Raw genomic sequence first — 14,214 nt, 5'->3', positions numbered from 1 at the left:
CTGGGGAGAGAGCAGGCCATGTCCTGTCAGCCTCCTCCTTTGGTCCTTGCAGAGCAGTGTGTCAACACCCGGAGTCGGGGGACAGCTGGCTGGACGCTGCCCGAGGCTCCTCTGTGAGACTGCAGCTGTGAGCATCCCTGGGGCGATGCGTCCAACGGAGGGCCACTGCCCTGAGTGTCCGCCCAGGACCCTCAGGTCTCGCCTCTGGGTGAGGGTGTTTCCTACTGAGAGTGGGAAGGTGTCAAGAAGCACGATCTGGTGATGCCGCCAGGCGCCAGCCCTCCACAGAGGGAGGTCTATGTGGCTGGGGCCAACCTTGCACCCTGAAGCTCATTTTTCATCTCTTTGGTGAACTTGCCCTTCTGGCACATTTGCTGTTCCAGGAATGGCACCCTCCATCCCTTTCCCAGGCTGTCTAGATGCCTTGGCACAGGGCCTGGCAGGGCTGGTCAGGCCCCTGGTGTTGGACTGACCCAACGAGGGCTCGACAAGTGGCAGGGTGGGGACAGCCAGCAGCCGTGTGGCACCATGGGACCTGGCAGGAGGTCAGGGAGCAGGCGCCCCGACCTCACGCTCTCCTGGGCTCCTCTTTGGCCAGACCCATCAGAAGGTGAGCTCCTAACAGGTCATCCCAGGCCAAGAGGAGTGGACACAGTGGCGGGAGAAGCAGCTTACGTGGAATAAGTGTCGTGCAACACCCCCATTCCGCCGCCTCTGCAGCTGGGGCGTCTGCCCTGCCCACATCTTGCTTACCTGTCCACTGAAGCCTGCAGCCCCCCAGTGCCCCTCCAGTTTACTCTGGGCACCATCTTCCACAGTATGGTCCTTAAACAGCATTATAACTCACACACTCAAAGTTCCCCCGCTCTTCTCTTGAGAGATGTACCTGTCACTGTCCTGCCCCTGAATTTCCAGTAGCTCTTGTTGGTCCCAAAATAAAGGCCTGGGCTGGAGCTGTAGCTCAGTAGTACAGCACTCTCCTGATACATGGGAGGCACTGGGTTCGATCTCACTACCACATAAAAATAAAATAAAGGAATTGTGTCCATCTACAACTAAAAAAACAAACAAATTGAAAGGAATCCCTGATGCCTGTGGGACCAAGTTGCCCTGGTCTTGCCGCAGGCCCAAGGGTCCAAATGGCTCTTTGCGGGCCCTTGATGTGTGATTTCAGATGTCGCGCTGTATGAGGGACAGCTACAAGGGCTGTGAGAGGACCAGGTTTCCATCCTGAAATGACCTGCACAGGGGTGACAGTGGACTCCTCCCAAACACCTCCTTGGGGAACTTCAAGAGCCTACAGCAGAGGAGACCCTAGGAGCCTCCAGAGGGAACAGTTCCCATCAATAAGGATCGAAGGGTCCGAGGCACTCGAGAGCTGCCAAGCAGGGGAGCCTTCGAAGCCTGGAAGACATGGTCTCGCCTACCTGGAATTCCACACAGCCAGACTGACAGCCAGAGACAAATATTCGCAGGGGTGCAGGGCCCTGCCACGCTGTCTTCAGTGCCTGGGCGGGGCAGGCTCAAATGGAGAGAGCCACCAGGCAGAGGAAGACACGGGAGCAGCCGCCCTCCTGCAGGTGGCCTTGCCATGGCCTGCCCATCTTCCTTGGTTGTGATCTTGGAGACTCAACTGGTAGGGGAGGAGGAAACAATTGGCTTCTAAGCTGGATCAGAACAGGCCTTTGCTCCTGCCTGTTCTGGAACCCTGGTTTCTGTGATGCTCAGGGGTCTCAGGCCACACCAAGAGGCCACATGAACATACCCTGCTGTGCCAGGTTCCAGTTATCCCGCTAGATGTCAGAGTCAGAGACTCCAGTGGACCCAGTCCCAGTGTTGAATGCGGGGTGGCAACAGGACTTCAGGGTATCTAGCCCCCACAGGGCCCCTCTGAGGCTGCTCTTGACCATTGGGACTCCAGGATGTTAGATTTCTTGATGAAAACCTCATACAGATGTTGATCTGACCATGTGCTTAGGGTTGCCTCAGAAAAGACATCTAATCTGGGGGTGTCTGCTGCAGGGTGCAGCTGGAGGGCAGGATCGGGGGGCTTCTTGGGAGCGATCCTGGGAATGCGGAGTCCTGGCCCCCCTGGGGACCTTCTGAGACCACTGTTGATGGTTTATGGGGCCTGAGCCAGAAGGATTCACTCTTAAATCCCCTCTGCCACCTTCCAGAACTGGGACACTTGGCAAGTTACTTGAGCTCTATGCCTCTGTGTCCTAGTCTGAAAGGTGGGAGCTGATGGCAGGACCCTTCACAGAATAGTTGGCTGACATTTCACTCGGGCCCTAGCACATGATCAAGCTCAGCCAGTAGCTCTATTAGCTCCAAATCTCTCTTCCTCCGTCTTATTTACTTTTTCCCCTCTGAGACAGGGTCTCACTATGTGCCCAGGCTGGCCTCAAACTCCCGGCTCAAGCCACACTCCTGTATCAGCCTCCCAAGTGACAGGCGACGCTCCGGGTTCCCTTATTTGATAAAGGAAATACAGGGTTGAATAAGAAGCCTGCACTGGGTGGGGAGGATGTGGGGTTCATGAGGAGGTTAGGAGGGATATGGAGGCAGCCCCTTGGCCTGGTTCTGAAGCCCCTGACCGCACAGGTGTGGTGCCAGCTTGAGTGTGCTCAGGTGTGTGGGCGTTGTACCTGTCCAGGCTCCCTTCCCAGGGTGGCTGTCTCTGGTCAGGAGTCGTACCCTGAGGGGTCACTACTGGAGCAGGCCACGGGGCAGAGTCCCAGGTCAGTAATAGTGCCCCAGGGCCTGGCTAAGAACTCCAAGACTCCTGCCTTGTCCGGATGGTGTGAGAACCTAGCCAGGCCTGTGACCTGCCTGGGTGGAAGTGAGTCCTGGCCCAGCCTCCATCTGTGCAGGGGGCTCTGCCCCAGCATGTGCCAGCATGCCCACTAAAGGGGCGGACCCTCCTTTTGCCTCCTGTCATTCTGGAGCAGCCAGGACCAGGGCTGGGGTCCCCCTCTGTTGGGATGGGCAGAGTTGGGGCCATTTAGAGTGAGCCCAGCCAGGGGTGAGCAGCGGGCCCCCTCCCCTCGGCCGCCCTGGGGCAGCTGGGCACAGCGGGAACGCGCAGCGAGAGCGCGCACGGAGGGGCTGCTCGGAGCCTCAGGCCGCGCCTCCGCCTCGGTCTAGCCCAGCGGCTGCAGCAGAGGCGCGCCGCGCCCAGTGTCCCCCGCCCGGCCGGTCTGCGCTATCCAGGCCTTGCAGGGCCGGCGAACCCATGGAGCAGCTGCTGCGCACTGAGCTGCGCACCGCGACCCTGCGGGCCTTCGGGAGCCCGGGGGCCGGCTGCATCAGCGAGGGCCGCGCCTACGAAACGGACGCTGGTCCGGTGTTTGTCAAGGTCAACCGCAGGACGCAGGTGCGCAGTGCGGAGCGGGCCGGGGGCGGGAAGGGGGCGGGAAGCAGCGGTTTTCTGGAGCTGGGCCTGGTGGCCCGCCTGCTGCCGCTGCCCTGGTCAGACTGGGGCCTTCCGGCTGGCCCTGCACACTGAGTCCTGGGCAAAGCTTCCCCTTGGCGCTCCAGGTTGTCTTTGCTGCACAACAAATCCCTTCCTCTTCGTGGCTCTGGTTGTTTGTGTATCCAGGGAGCATGGGGGACGCAGGCTCGGAGCCAGGACCTTCTGGCCCTGACTGGCCTCAGCTCTGGGCCCTGCTCCAGTCAGACCTGCGCCCTCCCCAGCCGGTGAGGAGAGAGGACTCCAAGAGTTGCTTATAGGCTGTGCCCTGTCTAAGTAGACCCGAGTTTCTATGGTCTGTTTAAAATATTCTTGGCTGGGCTGTGGTCCACCTCTGTAATCCCAGGAATTTGGGAAGCTGAGGCAGGAGAATGGGGACTTCAAAGCCAGCCTCAGCAACTGAATGAGGCCCTGAGTAACTTAATGAACATGGAGAAAGTTAGCCATAGTCCCTGATGGGCAGAGCCTGAGCAGCCAAGTCCTGTACTTCTGGTGGGTAGCGGTCCTGGGCAGTGCTGGAGTCTCAGCGGTTTCTCCCAGTGCCCTGGCAGCACCATGCTTGGGGATGCTTAGCGTAGTTGGCACAGGGAAGGAGATTCCCTCAAGGCGAGGAGTTCCCCTCCTTCAGACTCGCAGGCCCGCCCGTTAGTGCTTAGACCATGCTCCAGAGACGGTGACGGTTGTGCCGCTGAGATAAGAGCAGGCTGTGTCCCAGTCCCAGGCAGATGTTTTCTGCCCTGCCGTTTGGGGCCCGCCCTGGGTGTTGACTGGCGTTTGTAGATTCCCTGCAGCCCAGGGTATGCCCTGCAGCTGCCTCAGGATTCAGGGCCAGGCTGGCACCTTGAGGGGCCATGCCTGGTTTTCCCCTGGGGACTTTGAATAAAAGGGTGGGTTTCCTCCTGCATGACAATGGGTGTTTTCATCTCATTCACAAGGTGTGTTTTGAACCTGAGATTCTACAGGCAGAAGTATTCAGAAACCTCATTAATAAGCACACATTTTTCACTGAGTTAAGTGTACTCATCTAAGTCAACTTGGGATATTTATAGGAGTGTCGTAGACTTACGAAGACCCCTGGATCCCAGCAGAGGCTTTGGGAGCAATCTGGGTATATAGCTCCTTCCCACTCTCTAGGCCCTGCTGGACTTGAGCCAGACCCAGCTGCCCTCCCAGCCCCACCCTCCCTGACACATCACCTCCACCGTGCCCTGGTCACCTTTGCTGTGACTGCCAAGGCTGCCCTCTGCTAAGAGGCCAGCCCAAGACCGCTGGTTAGCTCACACTGGCCTGGCACCTCATACCTGCACACTTCACGGCCCATGTGGCCTCAGTCCTGCAGCAAGGGCTGGCTGTTGGGTGGCAGCATCCTGCCCACCACCAGGCTCCTTCCCACCTGGAGCCGGCTCTGTGCATCCTGCCTGCTGAGAGTGGATGGCTTGCTGGCTTTCAGCCAGGAGAAGCCAGGGCCTCTGGTTCCCACATGGGGCTTCTCTCTGGTGTCGTGGTCCACCAGGCCCTAAGCCAGACTGGCAGGGCCCCTGCTGGAGCTGAAGCTTGTGTTGCTGAGGGGCTCGTGGTGTTTTGGATGATTTGGACACAGGCCCGGCAAATGTTTGAGGGGGAGATGGCAAGCCTGGAGGCCCTCCGGAGGACGGGCCTGGTGCGAGCACCTCGGCCCTTGAAGGTGTTGGACCTGCCTGCAGGCGGGGCTGTCTTTGTGATGGAGCACTTGAAGATGAAGAGCTTGAGCAGGTGAGTGTGTTTGTGAGAGGGGCGCACACGTGCACACCCTGACACAGACACAGAGACACACAGAGAGAGGGAGGCAGTGATAGGAACAGCAGAAAGACAAAGAGACAGAGAGGAGACAGAGGGGGACAGAGAGGAAGCCAGACCAGGGGCTCGCTGAGCTGTGGCATGCACCCTGGAGCACAGGCCCTTCTTGCCTGAGGCCCAGATAGAGCCTTCTGTGTGTGGCTGGTGCTGGTTTTGGGTCAGCCTGGCTGTGACGAGGCTGCGGGGAGCGTGCATTTGAACTCGTGCCTTGCTTTGTGTTTTAGCGTGCGCTCATGCCAGCTCAGTTTGGGCTGAACAAGGCTGATCTATTAATTGTCTGGAGTCTTACATTTCTTTTCTCCTTATTAAAGTCAGGGCTGGGAAGGCAGCTCAGGGGTAGAGCCTTGCCTAGCATGCTCGAGGCCCTGGGTTCAGTCCCCAGCACTGGAAAAGAAAAAAGCCATATGTATAAAAAGCCAGAATTGCCTGGTGAAGAAGAGGCCAGCAGCCCGAGCTCCCAGGCGGCAGTGGCCACTGCTTGCCTTCCTGTCTTCCCCGTGGCAGCAGTGTTTCTGCAGAAGCTGGTGCTGTGCTTCCTCCTCTTGGCACCCCTTCAGATTAGTGCCCAGTACTCAGTGCCTGCCAGCACCTCTGCAGACCTCCCACTGGTCCCTCTTGGCAACTGCATGCTAAGGGCCACCTTAAATGATCAGGGCATGGCTTGTAAGGCCTTTAAAGCCCCCTGGGTCTGGTGGTATTAATCAGCTGCCCCACTTCTTTCCTCAGTCAGGCATCAAAGCTTGGAGACCAGATGGCAGATTTGCACCTTTACAACCAGAGACTCAGGGAGAAATCGAAGGCCATGGAAAGCACAGTGGGTATGTCCAGACAGCTTTCATGACCCAGTGGCAGGGCTACCCCAACAGGCACCCACGGTGCCTCCTGGTGGCATTTCAATAGCTCTGACATGCCACAGGGTACAGCATACAATGGATTGCATACCATCTCCCTCCAGGCTGCATCTGCAGAATGAGGTTATTAGTGGGAATTTCGATAGAGTGGACAAGCTGGTGGGATTGGCTTATGGCCCCTTTTGTGCCCAGCTCTGCTGTCTAGTGTGCTTGAGCTGGGGTATCCTGTCAGGTGTGTCTGTTTGCAACCCAGGGTCTCTGTTGACAGGCCAGAGGGCCGAGGGTGCCGAGCCTCTGTATGTGACCAAGTTTGGCTTCCACACGGTGACATGCTGTGGCTTCATTCCACAGGTGAGTGCCAGGTAGGGCTGTCCCTGCATAGCTGATGACCATCCCCTGCACCCCAGAGCTGGTCACCCAGACCCTCCCCTCATGTGTGGCAGCATGCCAGCCCCCTGGGGAACCAGCAAGGTGGATCTCGGAAGATGGACTTTCCGAAGACAGTGCAGGCTGCAGCCGTGGAGGGGAGGGCAGGCGGGAGCTGCTGAGCTGAGCTGGGAAGGGCGAAGGGGTGCATCTGCAGAAGAGCGCTTCAGGCAGGGGTCAGAGCTGCAAAGTCCTATTGCAGGAGGCCCCAGAAGGCTGGACAGTGGGCGGCCAGCATGCAGGGACCAAGCCTCAGGCACTTGGCTCCTCTTAGGGCCTTTAACAAATCATTGTCACTTATGGAGATGCAATCGATATGTAATTCACATCACACAGAACCCACCATTTGCAGTGTACAACTCAGTGGTGGTTTTGTTTTGTTTGTTTTTTGGCACTGGGTATTGAACCCAGGGCGCTTTATTACTGAGCTATGTCCTCAGTCCTTTTTAATGTGAGACAGTCTCACTGAGTCGCTTAGGGCCTCCCTAAATTGCTAAGGCTGGCCTCAAACTTGCGATACTCCTGGCTCCGACTCCTGAGTTGCTGGGATTAGGTGGACGCCACTGTGATTTCTGGTGTGCTCACGTGTTATACAGCCATCACCACTACCTAATTCCAGAACACTTTCATCCCTGAACGTGGCGGTGGCAGCCAGTCCCCACCCGCTGCTGCACTGCCACCAAGAATCTGCTGTCTCCACGCATCCACCTGTTCCAGACACTCCATATCAGTGGGTCAAGGTACGCAGTCTCCTGCATCAGGCGCCTTTTACCCAGCACAGTGTTTCCAAGGCCCACCCACACTGCAGCACGTCAGAGCTGTGTCCTTTCTGTGGCTGAGGGGAACTCCTCTGTGGGGACAAACCACATCTTGTCGATCCGCTTCTTTCTGTGGCTGCGTAACACGGGGGCCTCTTGGACGGCCATCTCTGAAGCCCATGCAGGTTGAAGGAGACTCATGTTCTCCCCAGGCCACCTTGAAGAAGCCGTGACTGGCGTGTCCCCGCCTTGTCAGGGAGAGTCCTGTCCCACAGTAGCCGGTCCTGGTTAGACTCATTGCTTCTGAAGATCACGCTCTCACATCCTTCCCCTCCTGGACCTGCCCTGACCCATTGGGCCCCTGTGGACAATGACCAAGCTCTCCCTGACGGGGAGGGAGGGTGATTCTCCCAGTCAGAGGCCACTTGGGCGAGATTCTTATGAAGCCCAGATGGACTTAGGGACCCCAGGTGACAGGCAGGCCTTGGGTGGGGTCCTAGAACTGCATGTGGTTCACCAGGCTGTCAGGATGCTCAGACCTTGGCCACATGGGCTCCCCTAGGGTCATGCATCTGTCTGGGGCTAGTGACCAGCATGGGTTGGTCACCCCAGGCAAAATGGCTTGTCGCCTTGTGTTAGATGTTGAGTCTGCAAGTGGTGGGGGTCTCTAAGACTTGGCTGGCAGAGAACAGTGTCTTTTCGAGCATGTAGAAGTAGAGAGATGAAGTCTCACACAGAACCTCAGTGTGGGGCTGGTCTGTTAGGAACACAGGTGGCCCCTGTGGTCCCTTTGGCCTACCATCCATCCAGGAGGGACCAGGGACCTGGGGGCACCTGTTCCACCTCCTTTGAGCTATGAAACGACTTTCCTGCACGTCATGCCTGGCACTGGCTGCAGGTTCTGAGGCTTCCCGTTCCCTGGGAGGGCTGATTGGGTCCTTGGGGAGGCTGCAGCCATGGTGGGCAATGCGCTCCAGCTGTGGAGATGACCAAGAGACCCTAGAATCACCCCGGATGGTGTGTGAGGCATTGGGTCTCCTGGAAAATGCTTACTGGGAAAAGCCAGTGGCCACAGACTTGGGAGGGGCACCTCTATCTCACGGGTGCCTCTGTGGCCGTGCCAGAAAATAGCACCTCCGTTCCTCTGAGTGCTGGTCCAGGCTGGGCCAGTGTCCAGCACTCCCCTCCCCCGGGGCGTGATCTCCGCCAGTCATTGCAGGGCTGTGGGGGCTGTGCCAGCACTCCTCCTAGACTGCGGGATCTCATGAGACCAGCACCCCAGGGGTGGCTGTCCCGCCTGAGGGCAAGAAAGCAGCTTGCTGCAGATCCTGCGAATCTGCCCCCGTAGCGCCCTACTAGGTAACACTAGGGCAGGCATTCCAGCCCCATTCACCGCTCCCTGGGCTCTGCTGGGTCCTTGGGAACTGAAGGGGTGCTTCAGGGGTGTGGTCCTCACTTTGTCTGACTCAACTCCACACATGCTGTGGTGGGCAGCGAGGCAGGTGATGTCACTGACCTGCCTAATTGACAGATTAGGAGACAGATATGCAGGGACCAAGTAACTTCCCAAGACCTGGCAGCCAGTGAGTACAGGAGCAGGGTGTGACCTGGGCCCTGGCCATCACCCCTCCCTTCCCCTCTGTGGGGGAGCCCAGTCTCAGCACCAGCTGAGTACCAGGTGGCAGCTGCCCTGGGTGGCACAGGGGAAGGCCACGTCTGCCTGTGTGTTTGAGGATCTCAGCCCAGACCAGGTGGGACTGGGCTCACCAATGCGGACCTCTTGTCCCCAACCTGAAGTCTGTGTCTTCTGTGATCTGGTCATCTTCCCGCAGGAGGACAGAGCTGGGGCATGGGGAGCCGGGGCAGGTGAATGGGGAATGACGGGTGCAGCTCAGTGTCTCTCAGTGCTGGGGCCTGATTGTCAGGTTGTGGGGAGGGGGCACCTCAAGAGCAGGGGAGGTGAACCCCAGGCCAAGTGACCACAGAGTCCAAGCCTGGGGGCATTCTCCACTGGAAGGACCACAAATCAGGGCCATCCAGCTGCCTGCTAGTGGGTTGGGAGCTTTCCAAGAGCCCCTCCTCCCTCCCTCCCTCCCTTCCTTCCTTCCTTCCTTTTTTGTGGTCCTGTTATTGAACCCAGGGTGCTCTACCACTGAGCTGCACCCCATCCTGGCTCTTCTATTTTTATTTTTAAGATCAGATTTTCTACATAGATGATCGTGTTTACTGTGAATAAAGTGTTTTGCTTTTTTGCGGGGGGTACTGGGGATTGAACTCGGGGCACTTGACCACTGAGCCACGACCCCAACCCTATCTTGTATTTCATTAAGAGACAGGGTCTCACTGAGTTGCTTAGCACCTCATTTTTGCTGAGGCTGGTTTTGAACTTGTGATCCTCCTGCCTCAGCCTCCTGAGCCACTGGGATTACAGGTGTGCACCACCACATCCAGTTCAAGTGTTTTACTTCTTCAGTCCCAATTTGTAGGGCTTTACTTTCTTTTTCCTTCCCTCATAGCCTTGGACATGTGTTCCACAGAAGTGGTAAAGTGCACATGGCGCTTTCCCCTGGTCTTGGGGAGCACTGGGTCTTCCACACCACGTGAAGTTCGCAGTAGGTTTCTCTTTATCAGGTTGGAGAATCTCACTTCTGTTCCTAGCTTTCTGGGAGTTCTCATCAGGAATGGAGGCTGAATTTTGTCAAATGCTTTTCCTGCATCTTTTGCAGTGACCACATGGATTTTCTTTTTTCATTTGTTAATTTGGTGAATTGCGTTGATTATTTTTGAGCATTTTCTTGGTTGAGGTGCATTTTCCTTCTTATATTGCTGTTGGGTTCTATTTGCTAAAACCATGCTCAGGATGTTTGCATTTGTGTTCAGGGAAATTCATCTGTAATTTTTTCTTGTAATAGTTTTGATTTGGTACAAGAAGAACAGGTTGGGATGTATTCCACATTTTCAGATTTCTGGAAAAGTGGGTATGAAATGGGTATTACTTTTTTCTTAAATATTTGCTAGAATTCAACAGTGGTGACATCTGGGTCTGTAACCGTCTGGAAGACTTTAGCTATAGCTTTTTTAGTAGAAGGCTGCTTGGTTTCTCTTTTTGACTGAGTTTTGCTAGTGTCTTTCAAGGAGCTTATCAATTTGACCTAGGCTCAGAATCTCTTTGTACAGGATTTAAAAACATTTCCTAGTTGTCCTTTGCTGCCTGGTGGGTGTGCATTGTGCCCCTTCTTCATTCCTGACCCTGTGACTTTCCTCTTTTGAGCCTGACCAGTTTGGCTAGAAGTTTATCATGATTACTGGTCTTCCCATAGAACCAGCTTCTTGTACATTGCTTTTCTCTACTGTTGCTTTTTTATTTCATTAATATCCAACAAGATCTTTATAATTTTACTCTTCTTATGTCAGGTTTGATGTGCTGTTCTTTTTTCTAGGTGCCTAAGGTAGAAGCTGAGGTCACCGATTGAAGATCTTGTAACAGGCGTTTAGTGCTATGAATTTCCCCAAGTACCGCTTAGCAGTGTCCCACAAATTATGCCGTATTTTCACTTTCATTCAATTGAAAATACTTTTTGAATTTCCTTTTAGATTCCTTCCATAACTGTCCACTTTGGAAGTATGTCATTCATTTCAAACATTTGGGGATCTCCCAGAGGCCTCCTGATTTCTAATTCATGTCCATTGTGGTCAGATGGTATACACCGTAGGACTGAAGCTCTTTTCAAGTTATCAAGATTTGTTGCATGGCCCAGAAAATGACTATCTCGGTGAACACTCTGTGTGCACTTGAAAAGACAATATGTCAGCCATTGCTGGTGGAATGTTGACTCTCGTTAGATGGCAGTGTTGCTGAAATCTATTGACTTTCTGCTTTTCTGCCTACTTTTCTATCAGTTACTGAGAGAGGCTGAAGTCTCCAGTGGGGTCCTGGTCTGTGGGCTGCCACACAGAGTGCCACAGATGCGGCGCCTGAACATCAGACACTCTGTCCACAGGCTGGCTTGGGTCTCAGGGGCGGTGCTGGCTAGAGAGATGGCCTCCTCACACATGTGCACGTGGGGAGTGAGCAAGTCCCCCTCCCTCTCTGGCGGGGCCTCGATTCCCCGCGGATCAGGTGTGCACCCTCAGGATCTCAACCCACTGACCTTGGCACGCTGGTGCGAGGAGAGCACACGTTCTGCACAGCAGAGTCTCGCTGTGGACCCTGTGTTTCTGTTTGTAGTTACATCAGTTTTATTTCCTGTATTTTGGAGCTCTTTTTTGAGGCATACACATTTCTTCATCACTCACCCTCCTCATTGTGAAGACTTTTTCATACTTGGTGTCAGTCTTTGCTCTGAAGTGTACTTTGTCTGATATGAACAGAGCTGCTCCAAATTTTGACTAGTGATGGCAATTTTCCTTTAAAGCCATTTGTTTTTGCTTATAAAGTGCATTTCTGCACACAACTAAGAGTTGATTCTTGCTTTATTTTATTTTTCCAATTTTCTAGTCTCTGTTATTTAACTAGAATATTTTTTATTTTTTCCTTTTTTGCAGTATTGGGGGTAGAATCCTGCTTTTATTTATTAATTTATTATGTTTTTTCTTTTGGTACAGGGGATTGAGCCAGGGGCACTGAGCTACATCCCCATCCCTTTTTTGTTTTCTGTTTTGAGATAGGGCCTCCTTAAGTTGCTCAGGTTGGTCCTGAACCTTCGGTCCTCCTGCCTCAGCCTCCTGAGCAGCTGGGACACAGGAACGTGCCACCGCACCTGGCTGCACCTTTGCCTTTTATGTGCCTATTGATGTGTTTGGGTTGAGTCTGTCTCCTTACTGTCTGGTTCCAGTCGTCCTATCACTTCCCTTTCTCTTGCACACCTTTTGGGTTAAGTACTTTAAGATTCCATCTCATCTCTTCTGTGAGCTTGCCAGCATGCTCTGCTGTGCTTGGTGGTGACTGCCTAGCAGACCCCATGTGCCTGGTCCCGAGGCTCTGAGTTGCAGTGCTGGCCTCTTCCCATTGCCCAGGTGAATGAGTGGCAGGACGACTGGGCGACCTTTTTCAGCCGGCACCGGCTTCAAGCACAGCTGGATCTCATTGAGAAGGACTATGCTGACCGGGAGGCACGAGAACTCTGGTCAAGGCTGCAGGTGGGTGCATCCATCACTTCTCAGGAAAAGAGGCTGTCTTCTTAGTCACCCACCCCATCTCACGGGTTCCCCTGGGAGAACACAGCCCTGGAGCAGGCACTTGGCTGGCCCACGGGGCCTGTAAGCTGACTCTTCTCCTGAGGAGCAGCCTGGCTGAGCAGTGGTTTTGCTATTACTCCTCTCATGGCTGATGGCAGGTATGCACTCTGGCTTTTGGTCCTCTGCCAAAGCACAGATGCCTCTCAGTTAGTGAAGACATGGTAGCCAGTGTGACCAGTTTCAATGTTAGAAACAGAATCATTCACCAGTCTAGGGTGGGCTTGCATCAAAGAAATTCCATTTAACTCATTAATGAGGTAACCAGCAGGATAAGAAGAGATGCAGATTTTTTTTTCAAAATTAAAAAAAAAATTTTAGTTGTAGATGGACACAATACCTTTTTTTAAAAAAATTTTATGTGGTGCTGAGGATGGAACTCAGTGCCTCACACGTACTAGGCAAGCGCTCTACCACTGAGCTACAGCTCCCGCCCCCATGATAACTGTCTAACAATTGCTTTCATAGGTGAAGATCCCGGATCTGTTTTGTGGCCTAGAGATTGTCCCCGCCCTGCTGCATGGGGACCTCTGGTCGGGAAATGTGGCTGAGGATGATGAAGGGCCCATTATTTATGACCCAGCTTCCTTCTACGGCCATTCTGAGTTTGAACTGGCAATTGCCTTGATGTTTGGGGGATTCCCCAGATCCTTCTTCACTGCCTATCACCGGAAGATCCCCAAGTCTCCAGGCTTCGACAGGCGGCTGCTGCTGTACCAGCTCTTTAAACTACCTAACCACTGGAACCACTTTGGGCCGGAGTACAGAAGCCCGTCCTTGGGTACCATGAGGAAGCTGCTCAAGTAGCAGCAGGGGTAGGGAGCTCCTGAATAAAGCCAGAGCGGGCTCTTGGGTCACAGCCGCCGCGTGCTGGTTTCATCTGCATACTGCGTGCAGCTGGGCTCGTGTCCTAGGGCCCAGTCATTCGGATGGCCCCTATTTAGACTTGCGTGGTTGCAGCCGGGGCAAAGGGTCTGGAAGCCGTGCAGAGGTCCACACACACCGCGGTTGGCTCAGGATGATCCTGGCGCCACTTCTCGTGTCCTTGGCCGCGGAGCCCGTACCACTTGGGGGCGGGCGGGCAAGCAAGGACCGCGGCACTGTGGCTTCAGGGCCTGGGGCTGCTACCACTGGCGTGTCCGCCGGCTCAGGGGCAGGGACTAGAACAGCTCTGGAACCGGGTGGCCCCGGAGATCGGGCGTCTGCATTGTCGGGTGGCCAGTTTTCTGGACGTCAGGCTGTCAGCGCTGAAGGGCTGGTGGTGACCAGCACCGCCGGGCCCTCCGGCGAGCTCAGCCCGGCCCTAGCGCGGCCCCGCCGCCACCCCGCAGCCGAACCCCACTCGGGCCCCGCCCCGCCCCCCTACACGCCGCAGCTCAGCACAGTCCCGTCCCACCCGTCTCCACGTCCAGACCCCCCAGTCTTTGTCCCGCTCTGTCCACCTCAGCCTCTAGATCCCGCCCTGGCTCCGCACCGCGTCAAGACTCCGCCGCGGCCCCCTCCCTGCTCCCGTCCCACCCCGCCCCGCAGCCGAACCCCACTCCGGCCCCGCCCCGCTGGCCTCCGCGCCCAGTCCTCGCCCTGTCCCCCGTGCCCCACCCCGCAGGGTCCTGTCCCGCACGTCTCCGCGTCCAGA

The 14,214-nt window shown here is 55.4% G+C and overlaps 1 protein-coding gene across 1 annotated transcript; it reads left to right on the top strand.

Moving 5' to 3' along the window:
* The first annotated feature begins 2,991 nt into the window (after window positions 1-2,991).
* Window positions 2,992-13,437, top strand: FN3K (fructosamine 3 kinase). Its single transcript, XM_079133017.1, has 6 exons — window positions 2,992-3,376; window positions 5,073-5,224; window positions 6,035-6,126; window positions 6,428-6,510; window positions 12,360-12,482; window positions 13,047-13,437. The coding sequence occupies exons 1-6, from the start codon at window positions 3,236-3,238 to the stop codon at window positions 13,383-13,385; spliced, it is 930 nt and encodes a 309-aa protein (XP_078989143.1). The 5' UTR covers window positions 2,992-3,235; the 3' UTR covers window positions 13,386-13,437.
* The last annotated feature ends 777 nt before the right edge of the window (window positions 13,438-14,214 follow it).

The sequence above is a fragment of the Sciurus vulgaris genome (assembly GCF_902686455.1).
Source record: "Sciurus vulgaris genome assembly, chromosome: 3".
NCBI lineage: Eukaryota > Metazoa > Chordata > Mammalia > Rodentia > Sciuridae > Sciurus > Sciurus vulgaris.
The sequence above is the reverse complement of the archived record's forward strand: the minus strand, read 5'-3'. Positions and strand labels throughout refer to the sequence as shown.

Excerpts from the sequence above, each read along its gene's own strand:
- FN3K (XM_079133017.1), top strand. The coding sequence starts at position 3,236 with ATGGAGCAGCTGCTGCGCACTGAGCTGCGCACCGCGACCCTGCGGGCC. Across the intron at positions 5,225-6,034 it reads AAGATGAAGAGCTTGAGCAG|TCAGGCATCAAAGCTTGGAG; the intron begins GTGAGTGTGTTT and ends TTCTTTCCTCAG. Across the intron at positions 6,511-12,359 it reads GCTGTGGCTTCATTCCACAG|GTGAATGAGTGGCAGGACGA; the intron begins GTGAGTGCCAGG and ends CCCATTGCCCAG.